This window comes from Trachemys scripta, chromosome 4 (genome assembly GCF_013100865.1).
Source record: "Trachemys scripta elegans isolate TJP31775 chromosome 4, CAS_Tse_1.0, whole genome shotgun sequence".
Taxonomy (NCBI): domain Eukaryota; kingdom Metazoa; phylum Chordata; order Testudines; family Emydidae; genus Trachemys; species Trachemys scripta.
Window position 1 is genome coordinate 119,636,857 of NC_048301.1, and position 22,382 is coordinate 119,659,238.

A 22,382-nucleotide genomic window follows, 5' to 3' on the forward strand; every position below is an offset into this window, starting at 1 on the left:
TGGACTACATACTATGCTGAATAGCTCTTCGTGAATTCCTAAGAGAAAGAGACTTTCAGAACGTGAAAATGACTATAAAAAATAAGCCCAGACGACAGTATTCTTTTAGTCTGCAATAAAAACATGTAATGTTTCTAAGAAAGTGGAGGTTCTTGGTGTCCTTGATGATGTTTGCAGATTTTTTCTTTTAACAAGAATGATTTTTTTTTAAAGGTCTGACATTCTCAGATTGACATCCACATAAATCAAAAGAATAAACAGATCCTTGTTTCCACTCCAATGCTTTGTTCTTTATGGTGAAGATTAGCTGTACAGCTAATGTAGAAGAGCTGAGGATTGATATCTATAAAATCGAGTTTAGAATCAATCAGAAAAAAATCTCAGCGATCTAAGACCGAAATTAATTCTGACATCTTAATTATAAGCTCAGAGGAAAGGTTGGTGCAAGAATTGTGAGCTTTGAAGGTTATTATTATATTGTCATTATTCATTAATGACTGCAAAAGAAACCATCTCTAAACGGTAACGATTTTCACAATGGAAAACCTATGGAACTACATATTACATCTCATTTGTGCCAAAAGTCCTAAAAACAGAGGTAGAAACAATGCTTTGACATATAACAATACATGTTACTTTACAAACATTAACTTCTTTATTTCTAGCAGTCTAGAAAATCTATTGTCTGTTTGTCATTAGCATCATTATTTTTAAAATAAAAAGTACATGGGGCAATTTAGCTGGAGAAAGGATGCAAGTCTAAGAATGGAAAATCCCACTCGATAAGCTGCAAAGCTACTTCTGGATTGTGGATCGAACAGATCCGAATTACTAGGGTAAATCCTATGTCTAAAGAAGGTTCATTGCTCAGCCAAACACTGTGGTGGAACCTACACAGACATCCTACATCTTCATTTCGAATCTTCCCTCCTCCATTCATTTACCTTTGCCGCTTTTAATGGAAACTCCCCTCAATCAGTGAGCTGCCGTAGGTTTCCAGCTGCATTTTTGCCCTGCAAGCTGTAGAGGAAACGCATGATTACATTTTAGGGAAAGTTATTGTAAACCATGATTTACAAAAAAAAAAAAAAAAAAAAAATAGGAAAAGATGCTTTGACTATGTTCTTTGAAGCTACAGCTGACATTTGCAAATAGTCTCTGCATTTGAGAGAACCTCTTAAACCCACTGAAAATTGTGACTTCTGTGTAATTTATAAGCTATCCTATGGCAGGGGGTACTGTTATATCTGAGCACTTCACAAATATGAAGGCTGGCTGTGACAGATGCACAAAGTCAGTCCAGATCTTGAGTCCTTGTCCTGTTCATTAATCACATGATCATTTTTCACCCCAGTCGGATCTATACTGATTTGTACCGTCAAACAAATAATTGGAAGGGTAGTTGGAGATATTTGCCTGAAAAGCGATTGAGGTACAATGGAAAGATTCAGATTTTCGTTTGGTGCAAATGGGCTCTCAGCCATTAGGGCTGCACAGTGAGATCCTTGAAAATATGCAAAACTTTCATTTCCTAATTATTCAGTGGTCTGCAGCAAGTGAACATTAATAATTTAAGCACACTTGCCTCTGTTCTTAACAGAAGCATGGCTTTTTTAAATTGCATAAGAACAGCTAGAATAGATGGAGGTCTCCTGAGGGCAGTGCTTGAAGCTCTGTATTCAAAAACAGGTTTAATTGCGGTTCTAAAACTTTCTTGTAGTGTGGACCATGTCCTAACAGAGCATTGCATTGGTGTCTACCCTCTTGCATGATTATGTCATTTTCCAGTGGATTGGTATGCTAGCATGCCACTCATGTACTCTCTGAAGTAGGGAAGTATTATCCCCATTCTGTAGATGGGAAAATTGATGTAGAGAGGCTAAACATTAATTTGCTAATGCTCACATAGGAAGCATAGCACTGAGCAAGGAGTTGAATCCAGCCTTCCTGAGTCCGAGTCCAAGTCCAGTGTCCTGTCTGGTAGACTGACGTGCCTCCCTGGAGAAAGGTGCCTCATCTACATCACAAATATGAATTACTTGAACACATTTTGACCATATTTTAAGTCACGTGGCTTCTACACGTGCCTGTGTGGACAGAAGAACATAGTTTAAACATGTTAGAGAATGGTGTTTTAGCACTCAGAGAAGTCTAGGCTAAAAATATGGTTCCGACATGCTTATAATATGGTTAAACTGTGTTAGAACAATCTTTAAATGTACTATCTCTTTCACAGGTTGCCATGGTAGAAAATGCACTTTTCTAGAGCGTACAGTGAAATCCAGCATGGTCCAATACATGAGTGGTTAAACTGTGCTTTATGATAAGTACCAGCCTCCTTAGTAGCTATGAAAGTGGCAACTTTGACTTAGCAATGCTGGAGCAACTGTGTTTCTACTGTTCTTTTACAGTTAACTCATGTCACGAATGGGTCCCTTTTAAAAAGGCTCATTGGGTGTAAATCCCTTGTAAAGTTGAGCAAGGGATGAGAAAATGACTCATTTTGTGGCTGCCCTTCAATATCTCAGCACCATTGCTGAGGTTAGGTGATGGAGCAACATGTGATTAGCTTGTTGAGTTTAATCATTTTGGGTGGAACAACCACCCAACTCCTGGGGTTAATTTAGAGCAGCATCATTAATAGTCAAGAGCCTGCACTTTCAGAGAGATTGTAAACCAGGATTTAAATTCTGGAAAGTGAATTGGTGCCCTAATCCTTGTGCTCCCTTTGCTTTCTGTGACTTTTTTTGAGAAGCAAGGCAGAACTAAATCTTCCTACAAAGGTCTTTTTTTCTCTTAAGCAAATTTCTCAACAAGTCTTAAGCTATGATAACATTATCTAGATGTTCCTGCCTTAAGGTGAAGTCAATTCCATCTGTATTCATTATATAGTTTCTTGTACTAAAATGCAAATTAATTTAATCTGACCGTGTAAGCAGCTTATTTCAATATGAGCTGTAATTATTGCTGGGGAAAGATTTCCTTAAAAACTTTTATCAATTATTTGATGTTCATATTACTTTCTGTGATGTGTATATCTGGATTTTACTGTCAATGTTAGCCTGAAATATCCCACCCTATTAGCAGGGGTTCACTCTGCTGAGAAAGGGTTAAGTGCATTCTGCTGACTCACTTGTAACTTCTTTCAGATATAAAGGAGGAGAGACTAGTAAGCTGGAGGGAGAGAGGATCTAGAGTGTGGGCTGAGCAAGAAGGAAGGAGGGACCCTAGAAGCAGCCAAGCCTGCAAGAGAAGACCATGCTGAATGTAATGTTAATTTCTTTCTTAGTAAAGCCAGTCCCCAGGGAAGGGGAAGAGTTTGGACTCTACCCAGTCTTTGGACCATGTTTCAAATCAAGTTAGGAAAGGCATCTACTCAAACTACTATTTATTATTTATATTATGGTAGCACCCAAAGACCGCAATTGAGCTCAGGTTCAGGCTGTACTATGTACTCTACAGACACAGAGGTTCTTGCCCCAAAACACTTTTAGTCTAACTTGCAAAATCCTTCCTATCTTCCCAAATTTCCTGTTTCTCTAGTTTACCATTTTTTTTCCCAGATTCTAAAAGCTCCTCATTTTAGACCTATAGCAGTACTTTAGGTAGTGATGTAAAAACTATTGGAACTACCTTTTCCTCTGATACTGTTCCAAAACTGAGTTTATTTCTTTCCCAGAAAACCTGTTATAGAAGAACTGCTTGTTTTAACTGCACACACATTTCTACAGAATAATTTAAAAGTAATTAGCAAATCCTCTTCCTTCAAAATGTTCCTAATCAATAAAGATGATTTCTTGCATATTCTTTGTATGAAGATATATTTATACAACTTTAAAATAAAATAACATAACTATTTAAATAACAAATCTTAAAAATACAAAGTCTACCCAGTGCTTGACAGGTCTAAATATAGTAAAAATACTATACTGTTAATCACTGTAGAGGGGACAACTTAACACGTGTACAGTATTATAAAGTAGAGTAAGTTAAACAGTACTTGTGGTTGTCAAAAGCAAATTCCCTCTCCTAATAAAATGCAATAATTCACTTTTTTCCCTATTCATTAGTTTCACTTAGTTTACTGGACTTGCTTTGGTTTATTCGTCCTCCCAGGACAAGAAACTGAGCTCTAGAAATAAAGAAAATCAATTGGCAAATTATAATTATAGCTCAAATCTTTTCCTCCATTGTCATTCTCTTCTTCCAGTTCTAATTGTCTAATTGGAGGGGATTGGACACTGAGTTGCTCAGCACTATGCAACTGGTTAAAATCCATCTCTGGTCAGTAGTGATGGAAAATTGTTTCTCTCTGAAGAGACTGACTGTGATAGTCCTGTAAACCTGCAAGAGGGGTAGGCAGTGATTATCAGAGTGGGTGTCTGGCCTTGGAGAACAGACTTTTCTTTTGGTATTCTGTAAGGAAGTTTAATTCTATACATAAATATATCTTTTGTAGCTCTGCTCTGTGATCTTAGTCTGCTCCTCTAAATGCTAATTTATTACGTTTCTCCAGGCACTTCACTGCTCCTTTAACTGCTGTCCCGGTTCGGAGTGGCGGAATGATTGGGAAAACACAATAGCGAGGTGGGAATGGGACAGGCTGGCTCTTTAGGAGAATGGAACAGTGGATTACAGTTATTGGGAGGAAACTGGGACATACCATGAGGCTATTTGATCCACCCCAATCCGTGTGAATAAAACTAGTAAACTTGTCAGGTTTCATGAAGATTGCTCACATCCCATTAATGATGTAAAACCACTTACCACTAAACTGCTTAAAAATGCAAACCCTGCTTCTGGAACATGCTGTAGAGAAATAGGCTGACGCCGGAGAAAGGTTAGAGCAGGGGATTTCAGTAAATGATAATCAGGAACTAAACTAAACTTAAAAAAAAAACAAGAAAACTATTGAACTTAACAGACAAAGAAAAATATGATAAAACTCTTGAGCCACTGAAATTAACATTGTACTAACGAACCCATTCTACATCCAGGCCAAGAGTTACGCCTTGCCTCAGTCTTGTTTTGAGTAATTTAAGTAGTTGCAGGTCTGTTTTTAGAGGCAGTATTTGTCATAGGAACATCAGCACTATTTTTATTTGCTTGCTAGATAAAAGAAGGGCTTCTAAGAGTGTTGAGTGCAACCCCAACCTAACTGTACCATGAAAACAATAATAGTCTTTCTGCTACCTCATAACATCTATTCATAGCTTTTACTCACAAGTTCTCAACTAATAATCACCCAGCTGGTAGAGGTCAGTACAGTAAAAGTCATATCCCAGCCAAAGTGAAGTTCATGCTCTTATTTTTCAATCCATGAGAAAGTAAATACTTCCTCTCTACATATTAATAATTTAATGGGTTATAATAGGGTAAAATTCATCCCTGGTATATGCAGGTGCTACACCATTAACTTAATGGAAGTTTACCTGCTTTTATTCTAGGGCTGGATTTACCTCTTGGTCCCTAAGTATTTTCAAATTAAGACAAAAAAATCAAGAGAATGTCAAGAAATATAAACCGTGTCAGATACAGAATTTGTAAAAAGCTTTGCCAACGTATAAAGTAGTGAGGGGGGGAAAAAAAACAGTTCTCTAGCATTTATTGTGTTTCCTGTATCGGAAAAAACTAACCCTCTGCAACAGAGCTCCATTTTACAGTGGATAAACTCCAAGACCTCAGAAATATAGATCGTTTGTTTTAATGCAGAACACTTACGGTTCTTCAGCATCTGTGCTGCTAATATATGAAATGCTCAGAATTGATGGATGTTCCGCTTCCATTCCTGCACTAACTCTTACTCCAGAAATCAGCATGTTATATTGTAACCTGATATACATAAGGATTTTAAATTCTCCGTTCAAAGTCTGTCAAATATCTGAAAATGCAAAACCACTGGATTTTGTTATGGATCTGAGAGGGTGCTTTTTGAGCTTGCCGTTGTCTGAACAACACAGAAGGTTGAGACAACAGCTGTTAGGGTAAAGATGGGGCCTGTACCATGAGCACACATCCAAACAACGCTCAAACAAGAAGAACATCTGGATCGGCATGCAAACTTTGCAACATGGGCCCATCGCTGCTTTAGAGTCCTGAGAGCTGCAATATATGAACCAGTCGAGCTCTCCTCGCCTGTGTTGTGCACTAGCTTGTCCTGTTTGCTATTGCTGACGCTGCCTGTTTCCAGTTGATGGATACAGTACAAGAAATACATCCTCACAGGGGTTTGACATATGCAGATAGAATAAGAGAACGGCACCTGTATTGATGGGAAAGAGGCTAGGAAGAAGTGACATGATGAAAGCCTTATAGATGTCTGAAAGGTATCAGGGTTGAGAAAGGCAAACACCTGTAAGGATGGCCATACTGGGTCAGACCAATGATCCATCTTGCCCAGTGCTTCAGGGGGAATGAACAGAACAGGGCAATTTATCAAGTGACCCAGCCCCTGTCGTCAAGTCCCAGCTTCTGGCAGTCAGGTTTAGGGACACCCAGAACAAGGTTGCATCCCTGCCCATCTTGGCTAGTAGGTGTTGATGGACCAACCAATCCTCCTGTTCAGGATGGTGCAGGTAAGGAGAGCCATGAATAATGAGAAGAAATTCCTTAAGGGGAAATTAACAAGCTGAGATCAGGAAAGTTTTCATTAAGAGTTCGAACGTAGACTAGTCTTCTGAAGGCAGCCTTGGAAGCTCCTATATCCTGACTGTAAATATTCAGAAGCAGGCTAGAGAAAGTGGTCATGAATATTTATATTTACATCTAGATTTGATTTTGACAAATAGGGAGGAATTGGTTGAGAATTTGAAAGTGGAAGGCAGCTTGGGTGAAAGTGATCATGAAATTATAGCGCTGATGATTCAAAGGAATTGTAGAAGGGAGAACAGCAAAATAAAGACAATGGAGTTCAAGAAGGCAGACTTTAGCAAACTTAGGAAGTTGGTACGTAAGATCCCATGGGAAGCAAGTCTAAGGGGAAAAACAATAGAAGACAGTAGGCAGTTTTTCAAAGAGACATTATTAAAGGCACAAGAGGAAACTATCCCACTGCGTGGGAAAGATAGGAAGTATGGCAAGAGACCACCCTGGCTTACCCAGGAGATCTTCAGTGATCTGAGACTCAAAAAAGAGTCCTACAAAAAGTGGAAACTAGGTCAAATTACAAAAGATGAATATAAACAAATAACACAAGTATGTAGGGACAGAATTTGAGAGGCCAGGGCACAAAACGAGATCAAACTAGCTAGACATAAAGGGTAACAAGAAAACCTTCTACAAATACATGAGAAGCAAGAGGAAGACCAAGGACAGGGTAGGCCCGTTACTCAATGTGGGGGGGGGGGAAACAATAACAGAAAATGTGGAAATGGCAGAGGTGCTTAATGACTTCTTTGTTTCAGTTTTCACCAAGAAGGTTGGTGGTGGTTGGATGTCTGTCATAGTGAATGCCAGTGAAAATGAGGTAGGATCAGAAGAGGCTAAAATAGGGAAAGAACAAGTTAAACATTACTTGGACAAATTAGATGTCTTCAAGTCACCAGGGCCTGATGAAATGTATTCTAGAATACTCAAGGAGCTGACTGAGGAGATATCTGAGCCATTAGCGATTATCTTTGAGAAGTCATGGAAGACAGGAGAGATTCCAGAAGACTGGAAAAGGATAAATATAGTGCTCATCTATAAAAAGGGAAATAAGGACAACCCAGGGAATTACAGACCAGTCAGCTTAACTTCTGTACCTGGAAAGATAATGGAGCAAATAATTAAGCAATCAGTTTGCAAACATCTGGAACAGCGGCCGACAACCTTTCAGAAGTGGTGTGCCGAGTCTTCATTTATTCACTCTAATTGAAGGTTTTGCGTGCTAGTAATACATTTTAATGTTTTTAGAAGGTCTCTTTCTATAAGTCTGTAATATATAACTAAACTATTTTGTATGTAAAATAAATAAGGTTTTTAAAATGTTTAAGGAGCTTCATTTAAAATTAAATTAAAATGCAGAGCCCTCCCAGACCAGTGGCCAGGACCCGGGCAGTGCGAGTGCCACGGAAAATCAGCTCGTGTGCCGCCTTCAGCACTCGTGCCATAGGTTGCCTACCCCGATCCAGAAGATAATAAGGTGATAAGTAACAGTTAGCATGGATTTGTCAAAAACAAATCGTGTCAAACCAACCTGATAGCTTTCTTTGACAGGGTAACAAGCCTTGTGGATAGGGGGGAAGCAGTAGACGTGATATATCTTGATTTTAGTAAAGCTTTTGATACTGTCTCACATGACCTTCTCATAAATAAACTAGGGAAATGCAACCCAGATGGAGCTACTATAAGGTAGCTGCAAAACTGGTTGGAAAACCATTCCCAGAGAGTAGTTATCAGTGGTTCACATCATGCTGGAAGGGCATAACAAGTGGGGTCCTGCAAGGATCAGTTCTGGGTGCGGTTCTGTTCAATATCTTCATCAATTATTTAGATAATGGCATAGAGAGTACACGTATAAAGTTTGCGAATGATACCAAGCTGGGAGGGTTTGCAAGTGCTTTGGAAGATATGATTAAAATTCAAAATGATCTGGACAAACCGAAGAAAGGGTCTGAAATAAATAGGATGAAATTCAATACAGACAAATGCAAAGTACTCCATTTAGGAAGGACCAATCAGTTGCCCACATACAAAATGGGAAGTGACTGCCTAGGAAGGAGTTCTGCAAAAAGGGATTGGGGGATCATAGTGGACCACAAGCTAAATATGAGTCAACAGTGTAATGCTGTAGCAAAAAAAAGCGAACATCCTTCTGGGATGTATTAACAGGAGTGTTGTAAGCAAGAGACACAAAGTCATTCTTCTGCTCTGCTCCACTCTGATCAGGCTTCAACTGGAGTATTGTATCCAGTTCTGGGTGCCACATTTCAGGAAGGATGTTTACAAATTGGAGAGAGTCCAGAGAAGAGCAACAAAAATGATTAAAGGTCTAGAAAACATGATCTCTGAGGGCAGATTGAAAAAATTGGGTTTGTTTAGTCTGGAAAAGAGAAGACTGAGATGGGACATAACAGTTTTCAAGTATGTAAAAGGTTGGTACAAGGAGGATCAAGAAAAATTGTTTTTCTCAACCTCTGAGGATAGGACAAGAAGCAATGGCCTTGAATTGCAGCAAGGGAGGTTTAGGTTGGAAATTAGGAAAATCTTCCTAACTGTTAGTGTGGTTAAGCACTGGAATGAATTGCCTAGGGTGGTTGTGGAATCTCCATCATTGGAGATTTTTAAGAGCAGGTTGGACAAACACCTGTCAGGGATGGTCTAGATAATTTGTCCTGCCATGAGTGCAGGGGAGTAGACTAGATGACCTCTCAATGTCCCTTCCAGTTCTATGATTCTATGATTTAGTATGATCCTCTGCACAGAGAGTGCGGCAGAGCCTGTGAGGGAACAGATGACTTACAAGGTTGTTTTCACCTATAAAACTTAGAGTTCTCTAAAAACACATTTACATTTTGCCATGGGTGAACTAGGGAGGAAAATCACATTATTGGCCCATTCTAGTTATGACACCTCTGCAAAGCACTCAGATACCATGCTGAGGGGGTTAAAGTAAAGCCCTAGATGCAGTAGACAGAAAGAAAAGATCATTCTGTGATAGCTCTGTACATTTACTAAGTAGAGTGTCCTTTTGCATCCCTTTGAAATTGTCAGACCACACCCATATGGAGCCACTTGCTGCACCTTTCTAGTGATTTGTTCTTCAAATAATTAAGAGCGTATGCATGGAATTGTCTGTGCACCTGTGTTTTCACCAAAGACTAAGAAGCTAAGGGGCTTGACAACCGAAACTTATTGCTCAGGAATTGTACAATGTAAGGCGCCTCTGTGCCCAACATGCCTTAGGGTAATTGAGGAGATTTAAGGGTCTGAATCTCTCCATTGTCTTGTACCTTGTGCAGTCATTGATGCCACCGCAACAGGGTATAAGATGCCACCCCGTCAGTATAGCATTCTGAAGGGTTTCTGTGTAACACTGCTATATCATGGGATTCCATATTTGAATCATGAAGTAAGGTTCACCCCTTTGCAGTGAGGTAGCACAAGGCCTGTGCACCTGGTACGTCATGTTTTGAGCACTTAAGTAAGATTTAAGTAGTGCAAGGGTTGTATTATTCTCTGCCTGGGGTTGAATTTTGCCCTCAGTGACTCCTTGTTAGATCAATTCACAAGTAAGAACTTTTTTTTTTTTTTGTTCTAAATGCCAACATCCCAAATTCACTCCAGAATCTGGAAATCAAGCTGCTGAGTTTTCTTTTTTCTGGTTTGTGCATCATCCCCAGAAGCAAACATTCTGCAACTGGAACTTAGCTAACACTTAGATGGATGATGGGTGGGTAGGAACAGATTGCTGCCTCCTCTCTCATCCCTATACAGGCTTTGCAAGGCTACAAAGAGCAAAGAGTAGTAAAACCTTATTTTGGCCAGTGAAGTCAGTAGATATGACCTTGATTGTACAGCGGGAGTAAGTCTGCTGAGAAAGAAGACTGCACTTTTAGTCAGCCCTCATTTTAGCCACAACCTCACTTGAAGCAAGTGGGGTACTGGTCTGGCATTGCTCCTTCCTGTTTCTTATTCTGGATGCCTGAAGGTTGCATTGGTATCTGTCAGAAGCAAATCTAAAGATCAGCAGTTGAGTGAACCCCTTTTTTGTTGGGCTTTTGGGAACTTTTAAGCTGCTTACCTTTATGTCCACCTTGGCTTCAGGAGTTCATTGGCTGACTGGGCCTTTATCTTTGCTTGGTATCTATCAGCTTCCAAAAGTATCTTATCATCTCGTCAAATTTCAGACATTTAATGTGTGGCCCAGAATGAATGGCTGAGGGGTATTTGCTTGGGCTTCTCCTTCATTCATTTTGACAAGTAATCTTAGTTCATCTTCTTTTTAACTGTGGTGGAGTGAGAACTACAGCAATCAGTAACTGCCTTTCTGGCAGGCATATGTCAACCAGTTGCAATTACATTTTAAAAAAATCTTTGATTCTTCAGCGTTACAGGAATCGGCAAACAGGATCAGAAGTGCTTACAAACATATTGACTGAGCTATTCACAACAACAACAGCTGATGAAAAGGATTTTTCCTGTATCTAAGCATGCCCTGTTTGTTTTTAAATATCTGCAAAGATAGCCAAACACCCACTGTCTATTTAAAACCTACACGACCCATCTGCAGAATAGATGCATCAGTTGTCCTGGCTATGTACCATTCAGGGTCACCCATCTCAAAAAAGGTAATTATCTTTTTTCTTTTAATGTATCCAATAATACTTTGCCTCTCTGCAGCTCTTTTAATTTGAGTTTCTTGCAGCACTTTGTAAGTACTAGGTTCAAGCCATTCTATGGTACTTTAGGTAATAAGCATCTCCATTTTGCAGATGGGAAAACAGAGACAAAGGGGATGTGACTTTGCCAAGGACTCACAGCAAGTGAGTGACAGAACCAGAATAGAACCAGGCACGCTGACTCCCAGTCCCGTGCTCTTACTACTGGGGAACAAACCAGTTCTGCAAAGGCTTTGGATACTGACAGCATCCTGTAAATATGTATGAACAATTGTTATTTACAAAGTGCCCAGATGTGTGCTATGCACTTACTTGTTTTGAAATGTGGGAGGGAGAACATGGTCCTGTGAGGCAGAATTGATGCTATTCTTGCTTATATGAGGTGTCTACATGCCATGGTGATGTGTGTAATAAAAACACACAGATTTACTCAGCAGCTTTTCTGACTACGAGGTATGGGTTGATGCTAATATACAGCCTGCTGGATTTGATGCCTTTTCCATTCCCGTGTGATGATTCTAGACACCACAGCTTAGTCAGTCCAAGTTGACACAGATTTTTAGTAATACTTAGGTTTATTTTCTCAACTTTCTTACAGCTTGATTAAAATCCCCTGGTAAAATCTTCTTGTGTGGCAGCACATCTTATAATGTAAGCTAATTTATATTGCACTTAAAAGTTTGCCTTCAAATAACTGTATCCTGGGGTCACACAATGTTCAAACAGACCATCCCAGAAAATTATGGCTGCAGAATAGCAAGTGTCTAGCTTTGAACCATTCTCCTCCACCAGTGATTTGTTTGGGATTCCTTAGGGGCACTCCACTCACTGAATAATTTGTTACCTACATTTGAGACATAAAGCCTCAGAAAGTGAAAAACTTAGACTGCATTTCTTCTGCCATTTCCAAGTCTCTAATGTCCTGGTCTCTAGACCAGAGGTGAGCAAACTACGGCCCGTGGGCCACATCTGGCCCGCAGGACCATCCTCCCGGGCCCTTAAGCTCCCAGCTGGGGAGGTTAGACCCAGGCCCCCTCCTCTGCTGTCCCCAATCCCTGCCAGACATGCTGCTCTAAGCGGGGCTGGGGGGTTGGATAAGGGGCGGAGGGTCCCAGGGGGCAGTCAGGAGACAGGGAGCAGGGGGTGGTTGGATGGGGCGGAGGTTCTGGGGGGGGGGGGCGGTCGGTCAGGGGATGGGGAACAGGGGGGGTTAGATAGGCGTGGGGTCCCAGAGGGCCTGGCATGGGTGTGGATAGGGGTATGGGGACGGGGAACGGGGGGGTTGGATAGGCGTGGGAGTCCCCGGGGGTCTGTCAGGGAGCAGTGGTGTAGATAGGGGTCAGGGGGGCCATCAGGGGACAGGAAGTAGGGGAGGTAGGGGATGGGATCTGTGGGGGAGGTTAGGGGCGGGGGGTCCCAGAAGGGGCTAGTCAGGGGACAAGGATCGGGGGGGGTGGATGGGTTGGAGGTTCTGGGGGAGGCAGTTGGGGGCGGGAAGTGGGAGGGCGCAGGGAGGGGGCACAGCCTTCCCTATCCGGCCCTCCATACAGTTTTGCAACCCCAATGTGGCCCTCTGGCCAAAAAGTTTGCCCACCCCTGCTCTAGACTGTTGTTGTTATCAGTTAGCATCATAGGCCAGGTCTACTCTACAAACTTACATTAGTATAACTACATCACTCACGGGTGTGAAAGATCAGTTATCCTGACCTACATACACACACACACACACCCATGTAGAAAGCGCTGTGTCAATGACAGAGCTTCTCCTGTCAGCATAGCTGCTGCCTCTTTTGTGGAGGTGGATTAACTGCGCTGATGGGAGAGTGTCTCCTCTTGGTGTAGTAGCATCTTCACTGAAGTGCTGCAGTTGCACCGGTGCAGCTCTGCCACTGCACCGTTTTAGGTGTAGACCTGCCCGTAGTGTTTATCCACAATGCCAATTCTTCTTACATTTTAATACTATTGCCATTGGCCCATTGGCCCCTGTAGATCATGCAGGGAATATGTCATAAATCTACATACATCGCCCTACACTAGTGTAACCGCTTTTCATTTTGTGCTTAGTATTTGTTGTTGTTGTTCTAACTGGATTCCGTTCCCCAAAAGTATCCAGAATTAATGCTCACGTTTCACACAATCCATTGAAACAGGCAACTTTAAGGTTTCTCAGCTGTTTTCTTTTCTGGAGGTCCAGTCTTCCTTCTTACCTAAACTGGAAATATATTAGTCTGGCTGTCTTTGACATTAAAGCTACATTTTTTCCCCCTGCATGGCTTGTGCAGAGATAAGGGAGTGGAAATGCAGCAGACTGAAACTTGCAGTTTTTCCTCATAATTTCCTCCATCAGGGGGTGAGATTTGACCCCCCAGTAGAAGAAGCCAGGGGATTTACTCTCTAAACCCACTGTGGATCCCTATAGATCCACTTAGTGGGAAGGGAGACAAATGGCAAGGAGAGGTCACCAGAGTCAGGGATTGTTGATGTGAGGACTCCGTGCTTAAGCAATGTTCTTTGTCTCATTATGACCTCAGGAACGAAGTCACATGGCCAGGGACTTACCTGTTATTGCCACTCTCTTCCCCCATCCCTCTTTTCCTGGTAGAGTGGGGCATAGTGGAGGAACCTATTCCTTTAAATCCTTTTAGAAGACATGTAATTTGAGCCTGATTCTGCCAGGTGCTCCATACCTCAGAAGTCAGTGGGGAGCTGAGGATGCCAACACCTTGCAGGATTGGGCCCTTTAAGGAGAAATGTGAGGCTAAGTAATCTGCATGGACCTATCTGAGGATCCTATACTGTGCCAACTGGAGCTGATGGGAGCTTTGCCATTGACTTTGGGAACAGGATAGACCTTGTCTGTGCACTTATTGACATGTGCTGGTATGCCATGTTATGCCATGCCACATTCATTTTTATCAGAAACCGACCAGGGTTTCTCTTTAGAAGTGTTCTACATTAGGAAAATAATTTTGCACTTGTCCTAATGTAACACCCAAATTCCCTCTTCCTTCTCTCTGAAATAGCCTGTCTCTAATTATTATTGGAAATGATACACTTTTAATGTTTGGATTGCCTTTGAACATCAGTTGTGCAATAAACAAACGTTGTTTCCCCACCTACCAAAGAGCTTCATTGACTTGAAACTGTTCTTCCTTTAGTTAGGATATCAGTACAGGCTTAAGGTCTTATTTTTGTGAGATTTGTATATGCGCTGACTGCTGATAGCTTAAGAAAGATTGCAGCAGCCACTGTGTAATGCACATTGAACTGCATACATTTCTCAGCTTTGATGGAGCTTTAGCTCTCTGAGATTTCAAACATCAGCACTCAGTAAATACATAATGCTTCACACCCCAGTATATTAGGTAAGGTGGTTGTAAAGAACACATTCCTTCTGCTTATCTGTAGGACAGCTCAGATACTTTACATGTTTGCAAGCTGAAATAAGTAAATCAGAAGAGGCGGAGGAATAAAAGGTGAACATACTCACTGTCAGCATGGTATAAATTAGAATTAAATTTGTCAGCCAGTTCTCTGAATAGACTTCAAAGTTTTCATTACAGTAGTATAGCTTTCCTGAATTCAGTTCCTGTAGAATGCATGAAGTATAAGATACGGGAACCCTAAAGAGACAGGTTTGTTGAGAACATTAGTCTTGAATAAAGGCTGTTGGTGCTGAAATGTTGCCATGTCCTTATGGGTACCTATGAATAGAACAAAGTTTTGTTAATTCAACAATCTGAAATCACTGAATTGTTTCTGAATATTCTTTCTTTCTCTGTTAAGGATTTATTCACCAAATGTGTGATGTGGCAAATCTCTTCATAGATTACAGAAACTGACACAGATTAGACTAATATGTTCAGAATTTATCTACTCAAAATCATGCCCTTGTTTTTTTAAATGTTAGACTTTTTGGTTTGTTTGCAGTTTTACTTGGTCCTTATCATAAAAAGAAGAAAGCAAGACAAAAAGATAGAAGTCAAAAGTGAGAAAATTAAAATCTGCATGGATTAAAGTTAGTATGGGAGTTATTTTATCAGATAAACCAGCTCTTATGGTATTTGCTTTTGTTTGTTTGTTTCTTAAAGCCCTGGAGTCACATGAATTCACCAGAATCTCAGCTTTAAGTGTTTTTGGTTTTTTGTTTTTTTATTAGTAAGTTCCAGACTTCATGGTTGTGTAGATCAGCTTGAAAATGTGAACCCTGAAGTTTCAAAACCCAGAAGGCAAATAAAAAACTCCAAATGTATGCATCCGAAGAAGTGGGCTGTAGTCCACGAAAGCTTATGCTCTAATAAATTTGTTAGTCTCTAAGGTGCCACAAGTACTCCTGTTCTTTTTATATCTAATAACTTTTAAGTCAACCCCTGATTTTTTTGGGGGCCTGACTCGTGTGTGTGTGTGTGTGTGTGTGTGTATATATATATATATATATATATATATATATTTTTTTTTTTTTTTTTTAAAACATTTGGGGTTGGCAGTTCTGCAATCTCAGATGGCTTCAATGCCTCCAAACAAAAAAGGAAAGCAGGACATTAAGGAAAAAACCCTCCGGTATAGCTAACAGGTGAAACTGAATGCTCAGAACTGCAAGATAATGCTGCTCATGCAACTTTTAAGACTCCATTCTTTCCCCTCTGCAAGCAGCTCTTCTGAGTGCAACTAACTCTTTTTTGTAGATTCCCTGTTTTTAGTAATAGTTACCATATGAACTGGGTATATGGGCCTGTAGAGATATAGAGGTTTGTAAGCCTCTGGAAACTAACAGAAAGTTATGTATACGTTTGTTATAAGCACATTTCATAGCAATTTCTGAAAGATTAGTCATTGTCTAAATCTGCATCAATATTAACCATGGAAAAGGAGTTCAGAGTTCAAAGCTGTTATTGCTAGTAGTCTATATTGTTGTGCAAACTGATGTGAATATCAGGACATATAGTTCATGAGTGGGGTCAGTGAAACAAAACAACACATTGTTTTATAATACAGTGCATGGACCCTTTGGAATCTATAGCTACCTGTTTTTCCTGTTCCTTTGTATACAAAGGAATGTAAGTGTTTGAGGAATGTAAGGTCACACCCCTTTATGTTTGCAAACAATGGTATTACTACACCCTCATGGTACTGAAAGTTGAATTACAGTGTGTACACTTAAACACAATCATTTTTAAAGATGCTCAAGATTCCTGTATCTCAGAGTTGAATGGGGACTTTCATGTAGTCAGCTTAAATGCAAAGCAATATTTCAAGAAAGGAAACAAATACTCGTAAAATTTTTCAGATAGTGTGAGAGATTTGCAGTGAAAATAGTTTCTAATGAAGGAAAAAAAAAAACAAATAAATTAAGAGGGGTGGGTCACACCAGTTTGAAATTATGTGAATCAACAGACTTTCAAATCCATAGATGATAAAACTTATTTTGAATTAGCCTTGCAAACAGTAGTAGTTAGTATTGTAATTATTAAACAATTACTCTAATGCACCCAAACGTTGACTCTAAGAACTTTCAGTCTTAAGGCCCGGTCCTGCAAATGTTTGTGTATGTGCTTAACTTTAAGCATGTGATTAGTCAAAGTGAAGTTAGCATATCCATAAGTGCCCATAAAACTGAGGCCTGAATGGTACAGAGAGAAGATAAATATTACAGATTTATAAAAGAGAATGACTTCTGGTGAGTGGCATTTTTATATATTTATAAATGCATCTAAACAAGCTGACAGAGCTGCTAAATGGCCAAGCACTAAAGAAATTATGCGATTGGGCAAGGATGCAAGAATATTTAGAGTAGTTAGATGTATTCAAGTTTGCCTGATAAAATTCATCCTCGGGTACTTGGGAAACTAGCAGAAACAATCTTGGAACATTTAGTGATTTTCTTTGAGAACTTCTGAAGGATGGGCGAGGTCCCAGGGGACTGGAGAAGGACAAGCATAATATCTGTCTTTTAAAAAGGGACAACGAGGACCTGGGGAATCATAGACCAGCAAGCCCAACTTAGATACCTGGAAAGATGCTGGAACAAATTATTAAACAATCACTTGGTAAGTACCTAAAGGATAACAGGGTTATAAGTAATAGCCAACATGAACTTGTTAAGAACTAATCATGCCATACTAATCTAATATCCTTCTTTGACAGGGTTGCTGACCTAGTGGATAAGAGTCTAGCAGCACCTTAAAGACTAATAGATTTATTTGGGCATAAACTTTCGTGGGTAAAAATTCCCACTTCAGATGCATGGAGTGAAAATTACAGATACAGGCATATATACTGACACATGAGGAGAAGGGAGTTACCTTACAAGTGGAGAACCAGTGTTGACAGGGCCAATTCAATCAGGGTGGATGTGGTCCACCACCGATAATTTGATGAGGAGGTGTCAATACCAAGAGAGGGAAAATTGCTTTTGTAGTGAACCAGCCTCTCCCAATCCCTTTTCAAGCCCAAATTAATGGTGTTAAATTTGCAAATTAATTGTAGCTCTGCAGTTTCTCTTTGAAGTCTGTTGTTGAAGTTTTTTGGTTGAAGTATAGCTACTTTTAAATCAGTTATAGAACGTCCAGGGAGATTGAAGTGTTCTGCTGGACTCCTCATTGTTTTTGTGGATACAGACTAACATGGCTAGCCCTCTGATAGCGATGGGGAGAAGCAGAAAATGTGATATACCTTGATTTTAGTAAAGCTTTTCACACACACTCATGACATTCTCATTAGGAAGCTTGGGAGATGTGGTCTAGATTAAATTATTAGAAAGTGAGTGCACACTTGTTTGAATATGTTTTTTCAAAGAGTAGTTAATGGTTTACTGTCAAATTGGATGTGTGTGTGTATTGGGGTTCTCCAGGGGCCTGTCCTGGATCTAGTACGAGTCAACATGTTCAATAATGACTTGGATAATGGAGTGGAGAGTGTGCTTATAAAATTTGTGGGTGACACCAAACTGGGAGAGGATGCAAGAACTTTGGAGGACAGGATTAGAATTCAAAACAACTTTGACTAATGAGACAATTGGTCTGAAATCACCAAGATGAAATTCAATAAAGATAAGTGCATTTGATTTTAATTCCTACATATAGTAATTTGCACCATTACAAAATGGGGAATAACTGGCTAAGTCAGGAATGGCCAACCTGTGGCTCTGGAGCCACATGCGGCTCTTCAGAAGTTAATATGCGGCTCCTTGTATCGGCCCCGACTCCGGGGCTGGAGCTACAGGCGCCAACTTTCCAGTATGCCAGGGGGTGCTCACTGCTCAACCCCTGGCTCTGCCACGGGCCCTGCCCCCCCTCCACCCCTTCCCGCCCCCTACCCTGAGCCTGCCGTGCCCTCACTCCTTCCCTCTCCCTCCCAGAGCCTCCTGCACACCATGAAACAGCTGATCGGGAGGGAGAGGGGGAGGCGCTGATTGGTGGGGCTGCCGGTGGGTGGGAGGTGCTGGGAGCTGGGGGGGGAAGTTGATGGGGGGCTGCTGATGTATTACTGTGGCTCTTTGGCAATGTACATTGGTAAATTCTGGCTCCTTCTCAGGCTCAGGTTGGCCACCCCTGGGCTAGGTGGTAGTACTGCTGAAAAGGCTCTGGGGGTAACAAATTGAGTATGAACCAACAATGTGATGCAGTTGTGAAAAGGGCTAATATCATTCAGGAGTGTAGTATGTAATACACAGCTGCTAATTATCCTGTTTTACTTGGCACTGGTGAAGCTACAGCTGGAGTACTGTATCAGATTGTGGGCACCAGACTTTAGGAAAGATGGCTAAATTGGAGAGGATCCAGAGAAAAGCAACAAAAATTATAAAAGGTTTAGAAAATCTGACCTATGAGGAAAGTGGTGTTTTTTTTTGTTTTTTTTTAAGGGCATGTTTAGTCTTAACTTAAGATAGACCCGATAAGTCTTTTCTTATCAAATATGTTACAGAGAAGACTGTGATAATTGTTCTCTACATGGACTGGAGATAGAACACAACTAATGGGCTTAATTTGCAGCAGGGGAGATTTAGGTTAGATATTAGGAAAAACTTTCTAACTATAAGGGCTAGATAAATTCTGGAATAGGCTTCCATGGGAGGTGGTGAAATCCCCATCATTGGAGGCTTTTTAGAACACCTGTCAGAGCTGATCTACATGGTCCTGCCTCCGTGCAGGTGGCTGAATAAGGTTACCTCTTGAGGTCCCTTCCGGCTCTACATTTCTAACATTGGTGTGTTAGCCAGGGGCATGACAGATGTACCTAATTTGTACATAAATTCATATACACTTCCTAATAAAATAAATGTAAAACCCCATTATATATGGCTATAGTTCTATTTTCATAGCTGGATTAAGAGAGCGTCTGTGACTTTGGCAGCAGCAGCAGCAACCTGTATTTCAGACACTGATTTGTCCTCATCTTAGGGTGAGAAAGGAGAGAGTAGCCACAGGTGGCGTTTGAGGACATTGGGGGACTGTGGGACAGACAGATCCGGGGGTGGTGGGCAGAAAGACAGGTGTGACAGACAGATGAGGGGGGGCACCAAATGGAGGGCCATGGATGGACCCAGCAAGAGGGACAGACAGATGGGGGGGTGGATAGACAGACAGCAGGGGGCAGCCAGATGGATGGGTGCTGGGGGGGGGGCATGCAGATGGATAGTAGGAGGGACCCATAGGGGGCTGGGTATGTGTGGGGGTGCCAGAGTCAGGGCTGGGGTCGTGGGGCGGGGGGTGAAGGAGTCAAGCAGAGGGCTGGGTATGTATGAGAGGGGTACAGGGCTCAGGGCATGGATGGGCCTGGGGTGTGTAGGGGCTCAGGGCAGAGGGCTGCGTGTGTGTGTGTGGGGGGGGTCAGGGCAGAGGGCTGCATGTGTGTGTGGGGGGGATCAGGGCTCAGGGCAGAGGGCTGGTGGGGGTCAGGGCAGGGGGCTGTATGCCCCTATTCCACCCCCCCCCCCCTTTCCAAGAAGCCCTGCCCCTGCTTCTTCTCTGCAAACCCCAGGACTCCCATGCCCTGCTCCCTGACTGCCCCCTCCAGAGACCCCCCACCCCTAACCACCCCGCCCGGGATCCCACCCCCTATCCAACCCCTCCCTGTCCCGATTGCCCCCACCCCTTATCCAACCCCCCCGACTCCCTTACCATAAGGCTCCTAGCAGCATGTTCTGCTCCGCGCAGAGCCAGACACGCCCGCCCCGCAGGAGCAGGCAGCCCCGCCCCTCAGAGCACTGCGCATGCGGTGGCATGGCTCCAGGGACAGGGGGAGCGTGTCTGCCTCCCCGCGGAGCCAAACACTGCCCCGCGGGAGCGCACAGCCCCGGCCCCCAAAGCGCTGGTGGCAGGGCTCCAGGGGAGGGCAGAGAAGAGTAGATCGGGCCAGGCTGGGCAGGATTTTTAATGGCACGCTACTCCGGCAGGCTGACCCCTGGTATAGAGTCAGGGAGGGGGTGGAGTTGGGGTAGGCATTTTGGGGAAGGGATTGGAATGGGGGCAGGGCAGGGGTGGAGTTGGGGCAGAACTGGGGGCAAAGGGGGGCTGAGCACCCACTGGTGCCAGCAGAAGTCGGTGCCTATGGAGGGACCGACAGAGGGGATGGGGCAGAGGGACAGACGTAGCAGGAGGATCAGGTGAAGGGAAGAGAGGTGAGCAGATGGGTAGAGAAACAGCAGGACAGACAGATGGGTGGGGGGCTAACAGGACAGGTGGGGGGGCGGGTGGTTGGACAGACAGACAGATGGGGGGCGGAGAGGGGAGGCTGACCACACCGCAGGAGGGAGAGGTGGGGGGGCAGACAGACAGCAGGACTGGGCAGAGGGGAGGGAGGCAGACGGAGGGACCCTGGACAGCAGGACAGACACACACGGGGCGGCCGGACCGACAGTCGGTGCCACGCCCATTTCCAGCTCAAGCTAGTGAAAGTTCTGCCCCTGACGTCACTCGGACTGGGCTCCGCCCGGCTGTGCCAGGCCGGCCGTGAGGGCGTGGCCGGCTGAGGGGGCGTGGCCGCCCGTGTCGGGGCTCTCGGCGTTGGGGGCGGGGCCCATGCGGGAGTGGGCGTGGCCGGCCGCCGCCGAGCTGAGTGAGGGCAGCAGTCGGGAGGCTGCCGCGGCCGCGTTCGGAGGCGCGCGGGCTGGGCGGCGAGCGGCCCTGTGAGGCGCGCGGAGCCGGGGGCACCGCGCGGGCGGGCGGCCGGGCCCGGCCCCCCATGGTGCGGCATGTCGAAGACGCTGCGGAAGAAGCGGCACTGGCTGAGCAAGGTGCAGGAGTGCGCCGTGTCCTGGGGGCCGCCGCAGCCCGGCGGGGCGCCCGACCCCGACCTGCTGCGGGGCGGCGCCGAGCTCGGCGAGTTCCCCTACCTGGGGGGCCGCCTGCTGCTGGGCGAGCTCGGCGGGCCCGGCCCGGTGCTGCTCTCCGGCAAGCCCCCTAGCCCCGGGGACGTGCTGCTGGAGGTGAACGGCACCCCCGTGAGCGGCCTCACCCACCGCGACACCCTGGCCGTCATCCGCCACTTCAGGGAGCCCGTGCGCCTCAAGACCGTGCGCCCAGGTGAGTCCGCCACCCCCCTTGGACCGGGCCTGGCCCCCCGTGCCCGCCCGGCCCCACTTCCCCGCCCCGGGCCCCGCCCTATCTCCCTTGGGGGCGAGGCCGCCTCACTCACCCCCTGGCGGGCCGGGACCGGCCCCGCTCCGCTGCCATTGGCACCGGGGCGGGACTGGCCCCACCCCCCGGAACCTGCCTGGTCCCGCCATGCCCCTTCGCCCCCCCCGGACTGCTGCTCCTCACCCCCTGGGGTGCACCTGGTCTTGCTCCATTGCCCCCCTACCGCCCTTCCCGGGTAGGGTGACCAGACAGCAAGTGTGAAAAATCAGGACAGGGGGTGGGGGGTAATAGGAACCTATATAAGAGAGAGATCCAGAAATCGGGACTGTCCCTATAAAATCGGGACATCTGGTCACCCTATTCCCGGGCGGGTTGGGTACACACAGCTCTGCCTTCCTAGCCCCTAAATCCCCTTCCTCGGGGCCAGGTTCGGCCCTGCCTCTCCCCTGCCCTGCTGCACCCAGGTGTTTCTTGCTTAGCCACT

At 44.0% G+C, this 22,382-nt stretch overlaps 1 protein-coding gene and 1 long non-coding RNA gene across 6 annotated transcripts in view; one reads left to right on the forward strand and one right to left on the reverse strand.

Annotated features, from left to right (window-relative positions):
• Window positions 1–689: 689 nt before the first annotated feature.
• Window positions 690–21,786, reverse strand: LOC117877477. Of its 2 annotated transcripts, XR_004645721.1 has the most exons (5): window positions 21,655–21,786; window positions 14,812–15,025; window positions 10,724–10,928; window positions 1,906–2,087; window positions 690–1,020 (listed from the first exon to the last, which is right to left on the reverse strand). It is a non-coding gene; the product is annotated as an uncharacterized LOC117877477 (long non-coding RNA). The 2 variants fall into 2 exon arrangements; XR_004645720.1 differs by lacking the exon at window positions 1,906–2,087.
• The window catches only part of MAGI3 (membrane associated guanylate kinase, WW and PDZ domain containing 3), a 233,974-nt gene continuing 233,053 nt past the window's right edge, over window positions 21,462–22,382 (forward strand). For 3 of the 4 annotated variants that reach the window (XR_004645719.1, XR_004645718.1, XM_034770612.1), the window contains exon 1: window positions 21,464–21,844. Coding sequence is in view for 2 of the 4 variants with exons in the window: in XM_034770612.1 (XP_034626503.1) it covers window positions 21,514–21,844 (331 nt within the window). In the remaining 2 variants the exon portion in view is untranslated. Of the gene's footprint in view, window positions 21,845–22,382 lie in introns of all 4 variants that reach the window. The other variant, XM_034770613.1, reaches the window with a different exon arrangement.